Source organism: Oncorhynchus tshawytscha, linkage group LG07, assembly GCF_018296145.1.
Source record: "Oncorhynchus tshawytscha isolate Ot180627B linkage group LG07, Otsh_v2.0, whole genome shotgun sequence".
Lineage (NCBI taxonomy): Eukaryota > Metazoa > Chordata > Actinopteri > Salmoniformes > Salmonidae > Oncorhynchus > Oncorhynchus tshawytscha.
This window is the reverse complement of record NC_056435.1, coordinates 20,536,219-20,556,009: the sequence shown is the minus strand read 5'-3', so window position 1 is coordinate 20,556,009 and position 19,791 is coordinate 20,536,219. Positions and strand designations below refer to the sequence as shown.

Sequence of the window (19,791 nt, the reverse complement as noted above, 5' to 3'; positions counted from 1 at the left end):
CCGGCACAGCCAGAGGACTGGCCACCCTTCATAGCCTGGTTCCTCTCTTGGTTTCTTCCTCTGGAGTTTTTCCTAGCCACCGTGCTTCTACACCCACAGTGCTTGCGGTTTGGGGTTTTAGGCTGGGTTTCTGTACAGCACTGTGTGACATTAGCTGTTGTAAGAAGGGCTTCATAAATACATTTGATTGATTGTTAAAATATTTCTGCGGGGACTTGCTTCCATTCATCCATCCACAAGAGCATTACTGAGGTCAGCCACTGATGTTGGGCGATTAGGCCTGGCTCGCAGTCAGTGTTCCTCCCAAAAGTGTTAAATGGGGTTGAGGTCAGGGATATGTATGTGCAGGTCAGTCAAGTTCTTTGACACCGATCAACAAACCATTTCTGCATGGACATCACTTTGTGCATGGGGGCATTGTCATGCTGAAACAGGAAAGGGCCTTCCCCAAACTGTTTCCACAAATTTGGAAGCACAGACAACACTTAGCATTGCACATGATAATCTTTTGTCATAACGTTGCTTCCTGAGGCAGTTTGGAACTCGGTAGTGAGTGTTGCAGCTGAGGATATTTACACACTACGTGCTTCAGCACTCGGTGGTCCCGTTCTGTGAGCTTGTGTGGCCTACCACTTTGCGGCTGAGCCATTGCTGCTCATAGACGTTTCCACTTCACAATAACAGCTCTTACAGTTGACTGGTGAAGCTCTAGCAGGGCAGAAATTTGACAAACTGACTTGTTGGAAAGGTGGAATCCTATGACGGTGCAATGTTGAAAGTCACTGAGCTCTTCACTAAGGCCATTCTACTGCCAATTATTGTCTATGGAGATTGCATGGTTGTGTGCTCGATTTTATACACCTGTCAGCAACAGGTGTGGGTGAAATAGCTGAATCCACTAATTTGAAGGGCACATATTTTTGTATATATAGTGTAGCTTACTGCTTTAGGTAACAATCCGGTTAACTGCTTAATTTCAAGAGTGTGAGAACTATATTCCTGCTTTTCCCCTCTTAAGTCAAACCACAATAAAGCAAGTCCAGCAAACCTACATATTAGCATAATGGCTCAAATACTTCATTTATTACACACCATGTGTCACCTCGCACAATTCGTAAAAATAACTAGTACTTACCTTTGCATGTATATCCAATAGTGAACCAAGTGGCTCTCATTGCCTTACACCCAACAGCTTGGTACCCAAAAAGTAGGTGTAATGCATAATATTCAAAAAGTTAAATCCAGAAGCACACTCAGTGACTTCTGTTGTGACTTTGAAAGGAAGCAAACCAAAATAGGTATGTATGAATACTGAATGACAGGTAAGTCAGTCCCAACTTGCTTTGCATCGCAATTCATCTGCTCTTTCCATCGGCTTTCTCTAACAGACACAAAGGCATCTTTCAGGCCAATTTAGTTCACACCATGCCCTAGGTTGTCATGTCTGTCCCCAACAACACACCACTTCACCCCAGTGCTGAAAACTAGGCCCTTCTCAAGCCGTGGATCGTTAGAACCCCCAGCATTTCACTCTTCTTTCAAACGTGACGAAGTAAACAACTTATTTGATGACCACCCTATATGATTACTCTGCCTGATTTATAGACTGAAAATAAAACAAGGCTGTATAGATAATGACATTTAAACATATATAATTAATGTTCAGAGAGCTTATATGAACTCAGTCAATAACTTTCCATTAAACCACATTATAAAAACAAGACAAATGTAGGTTGAGCGGTAGGCTAGCTTGTAACACAAGAAACAAAGACTCTCTTAGCCTTACTTACAGTAGGCATGTTTGCCACTAGCATCTATAGTGGAATTGAAAGTGAGCCTTGTGACAGTACACGATTTATTCCACTCTCACCACAAACACAGAGACAATTTATGAACAGAATTATATTCAGTGTTCCACCTTGACAATTTTACTGCTGTAATGTAACATGTTTGGGACCATATCAACAGTGGCCTACTGAACAAAATACTTTCAAATAAAAAACATTTGAGTGAAGTGATTCCAAGAGATACTTTGAGATTTTGACAATGAAGCCCTTTATCTACCTCCCCAGATTAACAAACTCATGGATGGATATCATTTGTGTCTCTCTACATCCAGTATGAAGGCGGTTAAAGGTAGTTTGTCGAGCAAATGCTAACTAGCATTAGCACAATGACTGGAAGTCTATGGTAACTACTGGCATGCTAGCAGTTACCATTGACTTCGTCATTGCGGCAACATTAGTTAGCAATTGTGCTAACGCTAGTTAGCAACTAAATTCAAACTACACACTGAGACAAAAATAGTATCCACGGCTTCATCTGACTCTGTGGAACTAGACAGGGCATAATGGCCAAGATCCCAAAGTATCCCTGTAAAGGCAAGGGTGTCAAACTAAATTCCTGGAGAGCCATGTTTCTGATGTTTTTTTAATTCTTGTACAATTAAGACCTACACAACCAGGTGAAGGGAGTACTTAACTAATCAATGACCTTAATTGATCAATCAAGTACAAGGGGGGAGTAAAGACAAGCAGAACTTGGCCCTCAAGACTTGGATTTTGACATGTGTTTTAAAGTAACTGTCCAGTGTTTCCAGATTTCTATGTAATTTGACCTATAATTAAATAACAATATGAGCCAAATAGTTCTGTCCAAAAAAAAAAAAAAAGTACTTGTAGGCCCAGTGCAGTCAAAATGTAGATTTTCCTGTGTTATATATTTCCACACTACGAGGTTGGAATAATACTGTGGAAAAGAGAATGCCCTTTTAGTGTAAGAGCTGTTTGAAAAGACCTCTTGAAATATCATGCTTTTTTTGGTGGGATGGAGTTTTAGCCTGCCTGGTGACATTTCCAGGTGGTAAATTAGTTAACAGACCAATAAGGGAGTTCGAAAACTCTGCCAATAAGAGATCGTTTTCAGTTTTCCCCTCCACACTCCTAGCAAAATTCTTGCTTGAGAAATTGTGCTTGCTAAGAAGCTCTTTGACCATTTTAATTGAAAACAGTCAGTGATTGTTACTCAGAAATGATTTGATAGTGAGCTAAAAACAGCTATATTGGGCCTTGCTAAAATACAGCTTTTATGGGTTTGGATGGTCCACCACAAGGCCATTGTACTTGCATACGGAGCAGCAAAAGCAACTGCCCCTCCCTACCGTCAGGCCACGCTCAAACTCTACACCCCAACCAGAGCACTCCGTTCTGCCACCTCTGGTCTCTTGCGCTCAGCCCAGTCCAAGCTCTTCTCTGTCCTGGCACCCCAATGGTAGAACCAGCTTCCCCCTGAAGCTAGGACAGCAGAGTCCCTTCCCATCTTCCGAAAAAATCTGAAACACTACCTCTTCAAAGAGTATCTTAAATACCCCCCCTTCTCAAATATTCATGGAGGTAGCCCGCTGATTGGCCAGCTCAGCCAATGAGCCAACATGACATGTTCTATGAGGAAATTGCAAGCATTTTTTAAACTGTTTGAGATACAACTTTGAGTTGGGGATTTGAAGTTTTTTTCTCTCTAATATTTGCTTTGGCCACAAATAAGACAGGTCAACAACATTATTTGGGTACAAGTTAACAGAATGAACTTTTAAAAAGTGAGATTTTCATTGGAGAGTTACTCTAAAGGATGGTTTCTAAAACAGATTAAGCTTGGTCCTGTTCTAAAAATGATTCTAAACAGAATTGCCATGAAAAAGGCATTTTAGTCCAGGAATAGGCTTAATCTGGGTCTGGGAAACCGGGTAGATAAGTTTTTGGTAAGATCCGATTGAATTTCCCATTCAACCCCTATATATCCTATATGTTCACTTGCAAAAACCTAGATATAGCCACACCTATATGACCCTTTAAGGTTAACTTAACCATCCCTAACAGCAATACTTAGGGCCTATCTAAAGTTTCTTTCATACCTGGAACATGTTTGGGAAAAACTTGGTGCCTTCCCTTCCAAAACCCTTTTAATTGTTCATATGGAAAATCAGCAAGCAGTGAAAAAGCATTGGAGAAAAATAGAATGCCTTGTAGATAGATCTATGTCAGGAATGTCATTTTATTGACAAAAGTGTAAGCTAAACAGTAGGCTATATACACACACTTGTGAAATAATAAACTGGAACGTCCCCAAAAATGAAACATAAAAATGTATCTTGTCAGGCAACACTACAAAACTAAGACATTCCAAACAGCTCATAATTTCAAAAAGAACATATCGCACGCAGTGGGAGGGTTGGCAGATACAAAACGTTCTAAAGAGCTCTGCAGACCATTAAACCAAATGCAAAGTTCTAAATATTTTTCTCAGAAACAAGCAGTACAATCTCACATCATAGCTAACATTAACATTTGCATTTATTAACAGTGAAAAACAGCATAGAGCAAATAAGCAAATGCTTTAACCATGGCACAATAAGTGTTCTCTGTACTAACACCATGCATGGCAGCATTTGGTGAGTACCCCCTTTAGAATATCGTCACAAAGCACAGGTAAAAGTAAAGAGAATGTTACATCTATGGAAGAAATACAAGAACACAAAATGTGTCAGGGCATTTGAAAATGATACATGCTTCCAAGTGAAAGTGATGTCTCAGCACAGCAATAAGAGACTATCCTCCTCCTAACCATATTATTTTGACTTTTGAAATGAATTTCAGCGCTCTTGCTCGAAACGGGATTGGACTCAAGCTGCATCAACATGGCAACAGTTGGCTTTTTGCCATTTGAAAATCCACACCCTACTTTTGTAATCATATCATACATCAAATAGATATAGCAGTTTTCCATTTCATTCCTACGCTACAAACTTTGGTAAAGGAACTAAAGATAGTTGGGAGATTAAATGCATCCTAAATGCAAGTTCTTACCTTTGCATTAATTAAACCGCATGTTTCACTTAATCATTATTGGTAGAGGGGAAAATTGGGAGTCTTATCCTAGGGTTATCTTCACTTTCCTAGCCCCAATAGGCCTATCATTTAAATCCATGACAGCAGATGTTGCCTCCTTGTGTGACTCAAAGGCAACCATTGCCTCACCGGTGGGCAGGCCCTTTTCACTGAACTGCAGACAGACTGAACCAGGCAGCACCTGATACCCATAAAAGAAATCGAGAATCTCATCAACTGTTACAGTGAAAGGCATGTTTTGAATCTTTACAATGGTAGGTCCACGAGGGTTACCAGGGCCTCCGGTTGATTGTCCTCTCAGAGGGTCAGAGCCAGGGCCAAAGGCAGACTGAGGACACCCTCCTGATTGCCCATGGCCACCTCCTCGGTTGTTGTGGTTGAGGCCTCTGCTCTTTCTAGGGCCATTGTCAAAAGGTGGCATGCCCCTCAATCCCTCTGGCCCAAAGCCAGGTGGGCCATTGTTGCTGCCTGGTCGGAAGCCCGGGGGTTCCAGAACTGCTCCAGGCAAGTGACCGGCAACCATGGGTGGGGGTATGCTAAGGGCTACATCCCCAAGACTTGCTGCAAGTGGGGGTGGAGGGGGGCCCACTAGTCCATTACCTGGGACAGTAAACGGCGTAAAAGGACCATTGCCTAAATTGCCTACGGTATTTCTGAGGAAGTTGAACTCATCTCCTGTCATACCGGCAAAGGGGTGACCTTGAACTGGATTCTGTGCCTGAACATGGCTGTGTGCCTGGCCTTGAGTGTTCCCTTGGGGTTTCTGGCCTCTTTTAACCTGTGGTGGTGGGTTTCTCTCAATTTCCTTCATCTGCTCAAAGGTGATCAAATGTACAAAGGCATCTCTGCCATTTAACTTCTGCCTGTGTAGTCTCTCAGCATTTAGTGCATCCTCCTCTGCCCTGAACTGCATAACAGCCTGACCTAGACCGTTACCACTGCTGTCAACCAGAACTTTAAGACTTTCGTCAAATACTGAAATGCCATCTAGAAACAGACGGACATCTTTCTTTGACACATTATATGGAATATTTGAGATGTGAGCACAGTTTCTAGGGCTCTTGACTGATTCTGAGTTGTTTTTCTTATCACCACCCTGCATCCTTTGACGAATGGAACCAATCTTTTCAAACATAGCATTTTTACTGATGGGGTGAACTTGTATGAATCGGCTACCCATATACTGCATGTGACAGCCGAGTGCAACTTTGTAGTCCATTTCATTTTTGAACTCGACAAAGCCCTCGCCTGTAGCTCGGCCAGTGGGTCCATAAGCAATGTAAATGCTGTCTTCCACAATATCCAAGTTTTTGAAAAACTCACAGATCTGTTTGTTTACTGCTTCATAGGGCAGGCCTTTCAGGTAAACACAGAACTCCTTGTTGTGAGGGGAACGGGACCTCGCACGGTCTCTGGTTGACGGGGACGCTGAACTCATGTTGCTGCGGCGGTGCTGGTCTTGCGGCTCATTATTGAATTTTGAGTGGGCTTGCCCTCCAACCCCGATGCCACCACTGCTGACACTCATCCACTGCCTCTCTGTGGCCGGAGAGATGTCAACATACCTTTGCCCTAACATTCCGGTGCTTCTTTTGAGTGCCTCAAAAGTGTCCTGAGGGGAAAAGAACTTGGCCAGCGCCCTGCCGCTACTCCTGCCCATGTTGTCCCTGACCAGTCGGATGGAGTCCACCGCTAACCCACGGAAAAACTCCCTAATATCCATTTCTGTACCTGAGAAGGGCAGGCCTTGAAGGTGGACATATAACTCATCTGAATTACCTATTGCTGCCTTCATGTGTGCCTGGATATTTAACAGAGGGTTCATATGGCCCAGAAACATGTGGTTTGGGGTTCCTAGAGGCAGCCCTGAGGCCAGTCCACCAGGGGGTGGGATGCCTGGGTTAAATGGTGGCATTGAGCCCATGTGGGACAGATGACTCATGGGAAGGACAGGGGGGCCTTGGGTTAAAGGTGACACAGTGGGAACAGGAGGCATAGAGGACACAGGTGGTGGAAGGGGCATGGGGGGTATGGAAGGCATGGGTGGAAGGGATGGCATGGTTGGCAAAGGGGGGATAGGTGGTGGTACAGAGTTGAGGGAGGACATGGCTGTTGTCATAGTGGATCCCATGGTAAGATTTGGGCTGCTGAAGTTGTTGCTGAAACTGGGGGGCATGTTTCCCATGCCAGTTGTGGCAAACGTGGACACATTTTTGTTGCTTATAGTTTCATGTGCAGATGCAGCTGTGGTGACTGTGGTTGGTGTGGTGTTGCTGAAGCCTTGTAAAGTGGTGGGTAAACTGCCCCTCCCACCTGTGCGAACCGTGGGGCCTGGCCTGCTACCGTTTCCTGCGGCTCCCTCCACATTGCCTGTTTCAAAACGCCTGCGGCTAAGTTCGATCATATTCTGCATCTCTGTCTTGCTGCTCAGCAAAAGTGACACTTTAGAACCTTTGATTGCTCCCCCTGTACGCATCATGCCAAGCCTGGCATCTTCATCTGTGGCGAAAACAATAAAAGCCTCACCATGTTCACCCCCTACAATATGCACCCCACCATCCGGGATAGTCAATCCAGAGAAGAAATGGCGTATGTCCATGGTGCCCGCCACTATCGGGAGACCCTGCAAGCGGATGACCACAGCCATGCTGCTGAGGCGAAACAACACACACCTGCAGGTGAAAAAAGGCAACCACCGTAAGACTAGAGGAAAGAGTAAAGAACAGACAAAACAAAAAGAGCAGGAGACAAACCATGATTTAGAAAACAGCTTACGTTTGGAGGTATTCGATGAGAGCCCAATGCATCAATAGAGGAATTCAAAATACATGTGCAAGTACTAGGCCGTCTGTCTACTCATCACCACTCTTACACAGCCATCCACACATTGCTTCAGTTACCACATACATCAGCCTTGGCTCAAGGAGATTGTGTCAGCCCAAGGTCTAATATGCAAATCTTGGCCGAAATTTAGCTCGTAGGCCTAAATCTTGCTCATAATTAGACCCAGAGTACCACACATTTCAATACTGTAAATTGGATGAACCTGTAGCCCAACTTCCAATTTATCAATCTGATGCATCATGAGGTCTATGTCCAGTAAAGGTCAGGTGGAAGAAGGTGCCTGAATTTAAAGGCTGAGTAAGTCATTTTCAAAGCTTGCAGGATGCTACATCCCGTTCTGAAGTTGACTTTCCTTTGTCTAACTACACTATCTTGAATGTAGCAAAGATGTTCTGTGGTTCAGAATGCAGTATTTAGTTACAAAGTGCAAATGTTGGCTAGCACGTTTTTCAGTGTCTTTAGTCAGCAGGGGTAGCAGGCCTGTACAGGAAATTCACAGTTCCTCGAAAGGGAGACAATGCTGGCAGAGTGAACATTTTACATGATTCTATGCTAGATTTGTACCAAACAATTAGCGAGACAGCTAAAATGGCTTTGAAAAAGTAAGACCTCAGCTAATAGACCTCAACAAAATAACTACACTATGGCAGTCACTAACTCTAAATTATTTACATACTATAGGAATTTGGGTACATTTGTGGATGAATACCCAACTTACTCAACCTTTAAAATATAAAAATGTGTCAATTTGATATTACCGCAATGCAGTATCCCTAAGCAATTGGACGACACTGTGCCATCTCAGTAGCAACTGGTAAACATAATGCATTTATGAATCATTTAAATACCAGTCAAAAATGTTGTTTTATCACGACACCAACCATATTAAAACATTAAAAGAGCAAAACAATTAGCCTATGCTTAGGCCTGAGTCTCAAGCATTGTTTAGAGCAAGTGTTGGACAAAACAGCCTATCAAAAAGCAAGTAGAGAGAATGTGGTCCACAGAAGGCAGTCAGGTCATGAAGTGGAGACATTTACTTAGGGCTTTGTGGATGCGGTATTTTGCCAAAGAAAGCCACTAACATACCATGCACTCCCTCTATACCACTCATACCTTGGTAGGTCATTCTTAGCTCTCCACACCTTCAGAGGTTTCCACAATGGAGTGAACATTGAGCCCAAAGGGAATCAATAAGGTCCATGAACATAGCCTAACAAAGCGAATAATTACTGGTAAAAACCACCAAGAGCCCACAGGAGGTTGTGAAAGTCGGACTGGCAGTCAATTGAATGAACCTATGTTCAGGACATATTTACAAGCTTACCTGTAATAATAAGTGGTGCTTCGTTAAAACTGTGGCACAGGATATCCAAGCCAATCCTGACGGCAAGCAATTTAAATCAATTCTAGACTGTAACAAAAGAATAGGAAATGGAAGCAAAAACATGAGCAGGCAAATTTAGGCATCCTTAGTGAACAACATGTACAAAACACTCTTGATTCAACCCCAGCACCATATCAGCTCTTTTGTGTCAGTAGATGGTCAGAGAAATGTTGTAAATTGGCATCAACAATAAGAGCAAACTCTGAAATGGCTGCCTTGCCAAAAGCCACACAATTAATAATAAAAATCATGCATCTCATAATTTCTCATGTTGACATCAAGCATAGAGACATTTCATTCATCACAGCAATCCATAACAGCAAAATAAACATGCATGCCATTGAAAAACTTCAGCAGTGAAAGACAGAATTTCCCCCCATTCTAACGGAATAGCTTATTCTTAGGTACATTTCTAAAGTATTCTATACAAAAACGTAAATGATAACATCTCTAAATGTAATTGAGGGATGTGCAGTTCACCTAGCAATGTGCAGATTGCCTAGCAATCAAATGCAAAACTGTGCTTTAAACAATGTACAAGTCTAAGTCACAAGTGACAACTCTGAAAAAGCCCCCTATGAACGACAGGTTTGTAGAACCATGACTCTTTCGAGTTTTCAGTTCATTGTTCGCTGGTAGGGATGTGCATTTTACCTTTTGTGGCTGTTTGAGTACTTGCATGATTTTTGTTGTTTACTAAATTACAAAAATATAGTAAAGAAGCTGTTTTTAGAACGAGGGTAGAATTTCTCACTGGAAAATTGTTTAAGCATTTATCTACAGCAGTTGAGGCTTGTGGGAGTTATACGAGGATGGTCTCATTGTAATGGCACGGTATCAAACACATCCAACATATGGAAACCACACGTTTGACTCAGTTCCATCAATTCCATTCCAGCCATTAGAATGAGCCCATCCTCCTATAGCTCCTCCCACCAGCCTCTAGCAATATACAGTATGTGCCAACAGTGAGCTACAATGCCTAATTTATCATAACCATTACTGATAACTAATCCTAATAGCTAAATTGCCTCATTCAGTCAAAAAAAGTATAATTTAAGATTCATTTATTTACTAAATAAACCCTTGCTCAACAGAATAATGTAATAGATCAAAAGAATGAATGCTTTAATCAAGTTGACATTGGTAATCTGACATTGGACATCTGTCATCTTTTGTGGAGCAAAGACGTTTGGGGACGGGGAGAAATTACAATAAAGCAAAAACAAACAAGAAAGATTCTCTGTGCAAAATGTCCAAATGACAGTTTGGCTGGTTGTAAGGAAAAAGAAAGTTGTGAAAACGACACGTTTCTGATAAGATTTCAGTTCAGCTTCAATGCATATTTTATGTGGTTGAAATAGCATCATCTTTTATGAAGACAGCACCTCTGCAAAGCGTCTCTGAGCACTGCATTCTCTCGAGATACAGAAATAAATTATATTTTTCCACTCCTGTTCCCACGTCCAAATTTTGCCTACATTTGGTGTATTTCTTCTGCAAGAAATGCTTAATTCTGCAGGAGTTAAGGCTATAGCCCTATTCGCACGTGACTAGTACTATTAGACAACGTTGGTTGTGTTTATTACCCCAGAATGTCTGCCATTCCAGCGGACGATTAGGACGATACGTTTCTTTCACAAACTGCCCCCTTTAATTATTATTTTTTGAAATAAATTGATGAAAGCCTGGAGATTTTTTTTCTAAGTGTTTAGTTATTTCAACAAGTCCAAGCCACAACAGGCTACACTGATAACTTGGGAACCAAGCTCAAGTTCCTAAACCATCTTTGGTATAATGTCACCATAAAATTTGAATTGAGGAAGTGTGATCATAATCATTATGATATTTTAGCGATCCGCAGTAGAAGACTTCCTAAATGCGCCCCAGCCTTCAGATATGAGCTAAACAGCTAACTTGCACTTAATATGCTTTTTTGGGGTGGGCTATGATTGAGAAAGTGAACTTGTTCCAAACGTTTAGCTCAGTTCTATGCTGTTTGCATTAAATAAGCGCAATGTTTTTTTTTATGATGCATTTGGTGATGTTCAATTAATTTGCACAAAACGTATAAAGAAAAGCATTCATTGTAAAAGTTAATACATGTAGGCCCTTCACATACAGTGGGGCAAAAAAGTATTTAGTCAGCCACCAATTGTGCAAGTTCTCCCACTTAAAAAGATGAGGCCTGTAATTTTCATAGGTACACTTCAACTATGACAGACAAAATGAGGGAAAAAAATCCAGAAAAATCACATTGTAGGATTTTTAATGAATTTATTTCAAATTATGGTGGAAAACAAGTATTTGGTCACCTACAAACAAGTAAAGATTTCTGGCCCTCACAGACCTGTAACTTCTTCTTTAAGAGGCTCCTCTGTCCTCCACTCGTTACTTGTATTAATGGCACCTGTTTGAACTTGTTATCAGTATAAAAGACACCTGTCCACAACCTCAAACAGTCACACTCCAAACTTCACTATGGCCAAGACCAAAGAGGTGTGAAAGGACACCAGAAACAAAATTGTAGATCTGCACCAGGCTGGGAAGACTGAATCTGCAATAGGTTAGCAGCTTGGTTTGAAGAAATCAACTGTGGGAGCAATTATTAGGAATTGGAAGACATACAAGACCACTGATAATCTCCCTCGATCTGGGGCTCCACGCAAGATCTCACTCCGTGGGGTCAACATGATCACAAGAACGGTGAGCAAAAATCCCAGAACCACACGGGGGGACCTAGTGAATGACCTGCAGAGAGCTGGGACCAAAGTAACAAAGCCTACCATCAGTAACACACTACGCCACCAGGGACTCAAATCCTGCAGTGCCAGACGTGTCCCCCTGCTTAAGCCAGTACATGTCCAGGCCCGTCTGAAGTTTGCTAGAGAGCATTTGGATGATCCAGAAGAAGATTGGGAGAATGTCATATGGTCAGATGAAACCAAAATAGAACTTTTTGGGAAAAACTCAACTCATTGTGTTTGGAAGACAAAGAATGCTGAGTTGCATCCAAAGAACACCAGACCTACTGTGAAGCATGGGGGTGGAAACATCATGCTCTGGCTGTTTTTCTGCAAAGGGACCAGGACGACTGATCCGTGTAAAGAATGAATGGGGCCATGTATCGTGAGATTTTGAATGAAAACCTCCTTCCATCAGCAAGGGCATTGAAGATGAAACATGGCTGGGTCTTTCAGCATGACAATGATCCCAAACACACTCCCCGGGCAACGAAGGAGTGGCTCCGTAAGAAGCATTTCAAGGTCCTGGAGTGGCCTAGCCAGTCTCCAGATCTCAACCTCATAGAAAATCTTTGGAAGGAGTTGAAAGTCCATGTTGCCCAGCAACAGCCCCAAAACATCACTGCTCTAGAGGAGATCTGCATGGAGGAACGGGCCAAAATACCAGCAACAGTGTGTGAAAACCCCGTGAAGACTTATAGAAAACGTTTGACCTCTGTCATTGACAACAAAGGGTATATAACAAAGTATTGAGAAACTTTTGTTATTGACCAAATACTTATTTTCCACCATAATTTGCTAAAAAATTCATTGAAAATCCTACAATGTGATTTTCTGGATTTTTTCCCCCCTCATTTTGTCTGTCATAGTTGAAGTGTACCTATGATGAAAATTACAGGCCTCTCATCTTTTTAAGTGGGAGAACACGCACAATTTGTGGCTGACTAAATACTTTTTTTGCCCCACTGTATATAGGCAGCACTTCGTTCAATTTATTGAATCAGTTATTGTTTTCTTGCTCAAACCACGAGCAACACCTCAAACCACAAGGATGTCGATTCACACTGGGCTAGTATTAGAGGACTTTGGAGTTTGCCAATACAGTAAGTCATTCTGGTTAGTCAATGTCCAGATGTCAGTTTCCATTTAACCCATCTAAACAGTAGGCCATTCTTTCCTTGAAACGCCACAGGATTATTTGAAGTCCTGTCTTGTGACTGTCTAATTTGTAGAGAGCCTCACAACCATCACACATACCATGATCCTCTTTTACCACTTCACCAAATCTTTTCCAAGCATGACTTTTCTGTCCCCCCCTTCTCTTTTTTTATACTCTCCATTCACAGCTTGTCTTATTGAATTAAACTTTAACTTCAATCCACGGTGGCAAAAGGACATGATTAACTTTTTCTGCCAGTTTAGCCCTAAAGCTTATGCACTAATACTAGATAGCCTAAAATAAAGAAAAACATTAATGTAGGCAAAATAAATTGCACAATAATGATACATTTATGGATTATTTAAGGCATTGTTTCTCTACATTCAACTCGCCTGCCAGCCAACTGCCCTTCAGCCACACAATATTTAATGACCCTAAACCAACCGTCCCCACAGATATAACCACAGTGACTCCGGGTTATGAGTTAACCCGCGCATCACTATCGCACATGAGTCAGTTTTGTTGCTAAACAACCAGCCAGTCTATGGACAAACCTTAAATCAGGCCCGTTGTGTCAGTATCGCACTGAGGATTGTATTGCCCCATGAAAAATATAAGCCTGGGCCTACAATGAAATGCAGCCTCCCATATTCCTTATATCGTATACAAAATGTTAGAGAAAAAACAACCACCCGCACATTAACACTCATCAATGTAACTTCAAAGCTCCAGCACACGACAATCTCTCAATTGTGTGGGAATCTTTCTTCAAAAGATACAGGAGACAAAGGTCACTCCTGAGAGTACCTAGCCACTTCGTACACATCAGCAACAATGGACGTGTGCACTTTAACATGACAAAGCAGAATATAACCCTTCGGATGACAAAATGTGAAATCATTTGCAACAATAATAAAGCTAGAAATAAGCTAGAAGAGAGAAAGTTCACTTCAATGCACATGCCATATTAGCAACAGATTAATATTAGCTGAGGTTAATATTTAAGGAAGTATTGCCAAGTAAAGGTTTGTTGCACCATAAAATAATCCATCTATGCATATGCTACCATTTTGGGGGGAGTCAATATTCTCTCATTATGGGAGTTCCACCGCTGCTGGAAACACAAGTCAAGACAACAGTGCCTTCCAAATCGAGAAAAAGGAAGTATCGTTTTTTGGAAAATGTTATGACCATGGAGATAAAAAGATAAGCTAAAACAGTCTATTCAAGTAGGACCTCAGTCAGCACACCGGTGCATATCCACTGTTACGACTTTAAAACGACTGCTAATGCCATATGGCAGGGTTCGACATTCAGGGCTGTCGGCTGGCCCAAAAACATCTGCCGAGCTCACCGGGCCAGTTAATCAAGCTTTCATATGGCCCGCTTGGGCCAGTACCTATTACACACTCCAAAACAGAAAATAATGGGGTCTATTTAATCTTCCCTACGTGACACTTCACACTTGTTATCAATCAGCATACGGTTTCTAAGCGGAGGCAAGAATGTCAAAGCCTTCCCTCTCCGTCTCGAGTGAGCCCCGCCTTAGTAAGGCCTGGATACTCGCTCCAGACCATCAGAGTTGAACAACGGCACACACATTCCATAATCACAGAATAAAAGTCCTCCACCAGCCATTTTTCATATCATACATCCTACAGAGCAATGTCTTTATTAACAAAGAAAGGTTTTTGTAGGCCTAGTCATATACTATGTAGCTTCCTGATTGTCAAAACATGAAAATGATTTAAACAAAATCACTTGTTGGTAAAATAAAAAACAGGAAATAAATACAAATATATTTTCTAATGCTGCTCTCTGTAGTCTTTGATTTGGTTTTTTAAACAATTCTATATTTACAGAAGCTGTTAATGAGCTGTAGTACATCCGCGGAATATCCAATGTCGGGTGGCAAGAGCGTGCAGCTCCTCATACAGCCGATTGCTGAATGGAAAGAAACGTGTTCGAATAAACCCAGTCACTGTGTAACATTCCTAAATGCAATCTAGAGAAAATACAATTTAGATGGCAATTATTGAAAAGAGCGGGATTCCAGATTTCCCATACAGTTTTATTTCGCAACTCCAATTTTTGCACAATTGCAGCATTTTACAATCCGAGTGTCTGGCATGACAAAAAAAAGTAACTGCAGGAAGCGCGTCATGGTCTTTAGTGTGTAAACAGTAGGCCTAGAATGTAAAATTCACACAATTACACCATTTAAACACTGTAAAAATCACATGATTGTATTGGGATGGTGGTATTTTAGGATATTAAACTAGATCATATTTAGAGTCTGATATCTAGCTAATGATCGGGGTAAATGCAGATGAGCATCCCCATGCTTCAGCCATGTGGCCACTATTTTTTTCCCCCACCTTTATTTAACCAGGTAGGCTAGTTGAGAACAAGTTCTCATTTGCAACTGCGACCTGGCCAAGATAAAGCATAGCAGTGTGAACAGACAACACAGAGTTACACATGGAGTAAACAATTAACAAGTCAATAACACAGTAGAAAAAAAAGTGGAGTCTATATACATTGTGTGCAAAAAGCATGAGGTAGGCGAATAATTACAATTTTGCAGATTAATAACACTGGAGTGATAAATGATCAGACGGTCATGTACAGGTAGAGATATTGTTGTGCAAAAGAGCAGAAAAGTAAATAAATAAAAACAGTATGGGGATGAGGTAGGTGAAAATGGGTGGGCTATTTACCAATAGACTATGTACAGCTGCAGCGATCAGTTAACTGCTCAGATAGCAGATGTTTGAAGTTGGTGAGGGATATAAAAGTCTCCAACTTCAGCGATTTTTGCAATTCGTTCCAGTCACAGGCAGCAGAGTACTGGAACGAAAGGCAGCCAAATGAGGTGTTGGCTTTAGGGATGATCAGTGAGATACACCTGCTGGAGCGCGTGCTACGGATGGGTGTTGCCATCGTGACCAGTGAACTGAAATAAGGCGGAGCTTTACCTAGCATGGACTTGTACATGACCTGGAGCCAGTGGGTCTGGCGACGAATATGTAGCGAGGGCCAGCCGACTAGAGCATACAAGTCGCAGTGGTGGGTGGTATAAGGTGCTTTAGTGACAAAACGGATGGCACTGTGATAAACTGCATCCAGTTTGCTGAGTAGAGTGTTTTGGAGCAATTTTGTAGATGACATCGCCAAAGTCGAGGATCGGTAGGATAGTCAGTTTTACTAGGGTAAATTTGGCGGCGTGAGTGAAGGAGGCTTTGTTGCGGAATAGAAAGCCAATTCTTGATTTGATTTTCGATTGGAGATGTTTGATATGAGTCTGGAAGGAGAGTTTACAGTCTAGCCAGACACCTAGGTACTTATAGATGTGCACATATTCAAGGTCAGAACCATCCAGGGTGGTGATGCTGGTCAGGCGTGCGGGTGCAGGCAGCGAACGGTTGAAAAGCATGCATTTGGTTTTACTAGCGTTTAAGAGCAGTTGGAGGCCACGGAAGGAGTGTTGTATGGCATTGAAGCTCGTTTGGAGGTTAGATAGCACAGTGTCCAAGGACGGGCCGGAAGTATATAGAATGGTGTCGTCTGCGTAGAGGTGGATCAGGGAATCGCCCGCAGCAAGAGCAACATCATTGATATATACAGAGAAAAGAGTCAGCCCGAGGATTGAACCCTGTGGCACCCCCAGAGACTGCCAGAGGACCGGACAGCATGCCCTCCGATTTGACACACTGAACTCTGTCTGCAAAGTAATTGGTGAACCAGGCAAGGCAGTCATCCGAAAAACCGAGGCTACTGAGTCTGCCGATAAGAATATGGTGATTGACAGAGTCGAAAGCCTTGGCAAGGTCGATGAAGACGGCTGCACAGTACTGTCTTTTATCGATGGCGGTTATGATATTATTTAGTACCTTGAGCGTGGCTGAGGTGCACCCGTGACCGGCTCGGAAACCAGATTGCACAGCGGAGAAGGTACGGTGGGATTCGAGATGGTCAGTGACCTGTTTGTTGACTTGGCTTTCGAAGACCTTAGATAGGCAGGGCAGGATGGATATAGGTCTGTAACAGTTTGGGTCCAGGGTGTCTCCCCCTTTGTAGAGGGGGATGACTGCGGCAGCTTTCCAATCCTTGGGGATCTCAGACGATATGAAAGAGAGGTTGAACAGGCTGGTAATAGGGGTTGCGACAATGGCGGCGGATAGTTTCAGAAATAGAGGGTCCAGATTGTCAAGCCCAGCTGATTTGTACGGGTCCAGGTTTTGCAGCTCTTTCAGAACATCTGCTATCTGGATTTGGGTAAAGGAGAACCTGGAGAGGCTTGGGCGAGTAGCTGCGGGGGGCGGAGCTGTTGGCCGAGGTTGGAGTAGCCAGGCGGAAGGCATGGCCAGCTGTTGAGAAATGCTTGTTGAAGTTTTCGATAATCATGGATTTATCGGTGGTGACCGTGTTACCTAGCCTCAGTTCAGTGGGCAGCTGGGAGGAGGTGCTCTTGTTCTCCATGGACTTCAGTGTCCCAGAACTTTTTGGAGTTGGAGCTACAGGATGCAAACTTCTGCCTGAAGAAGCTGGCCTTAGCTTTCCTGACTGACTGCGTGTATTGGTTCCTGACTTCCCTGAACAGTTGCATATCGCGGGGACTATTCGATGCTATTGCAGTCCGTCACAGGATATTTTTGTGCTGGTTGAGGGCAGTCAGGTCTGGAGTGAACCAAGGGCTGTATCTGTTCTTAGTTCTGCATTTTTTGAACGGAGCATGCTTATCTAAAATGGTGAGGAAGTTACTTTTAAAGAATGACCAGGCATCCTCAACTGACGGGATGAGGTCAATGTCCTTCCAGGATACCCGGGCCAGGTCGATTAGAAAGGCTATGCTGAAAACTGTTTTAAAATGTAATATTCCCCTACATGTGATAATGCTCATTGCTAAAATGGCACACCAGCCTGCAATATGGACCATGTACAGGCACCTAAATATATTACTCATTGCTAAAATGGCACACCAGCCTGCAATATGGACCATGTACAGGCACCTAAATATATTACTGTTGATCAATAGGTTATTGGGCTCAGGAGGGTGTATTTTTTTAGTTTGGATTCATTTTTAGAAAAAAATGGACTGTAAATTAAACATGAAAAAACCCATGATTGAAATTCTGGTTCATAACTTGCTTTCCTGTGAACTTGGCCTGGGCAAGTTCATTTCTCCTTCGGGCCAGTCATTTTCACTTGGTACTGGCCCAGTGTGCCATTGGCAAATGTATCTGAATGTCAAGCCCTGCATATGGGCTTTTTCTTCTAGTCTTGCCATTCAAATGAAATCATTTCAAAATGTTGGCCTATTCTTCAGGTAACTGGAGGGATACATATTGATTCAGATGATCCACATACCAGTATGTTTCTATCTGTATTCCATCTTGATGTTAACTTGGCCTAGAATAGCCTGAGTACGTAACAATTAAACATCAAGGTTATTGCCCATACAAATAAGTGGTAGACAACAACCCAGACTTGAGGTCTCCAAAGGACGCATTAGAGTTGACGTTAAAACCTCTTACATTGAAGAGGGACCTGGGCTGCCCTATTCATGCTTGTTGTTCCCCAATCTCTACACAGGACAAATAGCACACACAGGTAAATTGATGAAATAGCAGCAATGAAATTGTATGTGCACAAAAACGCTGTCAACATGAACAACGCTGCAATACTTCATTGTAAAACACATTCGCCAGTAACGTACCGTTAGCTAAAAGCTCAGTCCGTCAGAGTACAAAAGCAGTTGCCAATCTGAAGGGCTGCAGGTAGACAGCAAATTCTGCAAAACTACAGGAAGACCGCATACAAATTACATCCAGTATTGTTTAATCATTGTAGCCATTATTGTCCAGTTGGATGTGCACCACTGATATGTACTTGAGGAATAGCGTCATGCTAGATAGCTAGTGTGATTCATGTAAAAGAGCACAGTCAAGATGGCGCTGGTGGCGAAAATGCTTTATAGAAGCTAGCTAGTTAATTAACCAGGGCCTTGTTTCCCAAAGGTATATTACGGCTAAGATCATAGTTAGAACCATTGAATGGTTCTAACGATTAACTGAGCCATAAGATCCTTATGGGAAGCTGGGCCAAACAAGATTGGTAGTTACTCGCAGCAACATTTGCTAAAAACAGAACAATTGCACTTCAACGTACTTCAGATTAGTAACATCACAGTAGCTAGCTAGCTAAACAACCAAAACAAGACAGAACAGCGAACCTAAATGTTTCTCCACAACCGTTCTAAACTTAAACCATGGCTAGGATGAGAGTGGTAGTTAACATTATATATAGCCTGTTTACTAAAAATATAGCTAGCTACCCCATTTGGGCAGGCCAACCATCTAAAATGCCGATAAAAACCGACGCTGTTAGCTAGCTAACCATTCATTCTCGCTATAGTCCCCGCATGTCTGCAGGATTATATTTCACTGATGGATAACCATTTCAACATAAGTGGCATTTGTTTGCTGTTTCTCTTTTGTCCTTACCGAAATATCTGTTAAAAGATCTTTATTTTATTTTGTGTAGCGTTCTCTCCATTCCGTGCTCTTCTCTCTTCTTGTAGCTGGTAGTAAAATGTCGGTCGCGACGAACTCCAGCGGTGACGTAGAACTCCTCAGCTCCCATGATATAATGACGCCATCTACTGGACTCAAACATGTTTTAGAACATTTGATTTGTGTCAAAATGCTGTACTAACTCAATATACTATAATTCAATCAGAGCACGTGGAGA

General features: G+C 42.3%; 1 protein-coding gene and 1 pseudogene across 1 annotated transcript; both read right to left on the bottom strand.

Moving 5' to 3' along the window:
- LOC112255223 overlaps positions 1-19,749 on the bottom strand; it is a 40,152-nt pseudogene extending 20,403 nt beyond the window's left edge.
- Positions 4,927-7,551, bottom strand: LOC112254123 (RNA-binding protein 12). Its single transcript, XM_042325011.1, has one exon. The coding sequence runs from the start codon at positions 7,549-7,551 to the stop codon at positions 4,927-4,929; it is 2,625 nt and encodes an 874-aa protein (XP_042180945.1).
- Positions 19,750-19,791: the final 42 nt, after the last annotated feature.

What these genes read in the sequence shown, in the direction of transcription:
- LOC112254123 (XM_042325011.1), bottom strand. Translation starts at nt 7,551, where the DNA reads ATGGCTGTGGTCATCCGCTTGCAGGGTCTCCCGATAGTGGCGGGCACC.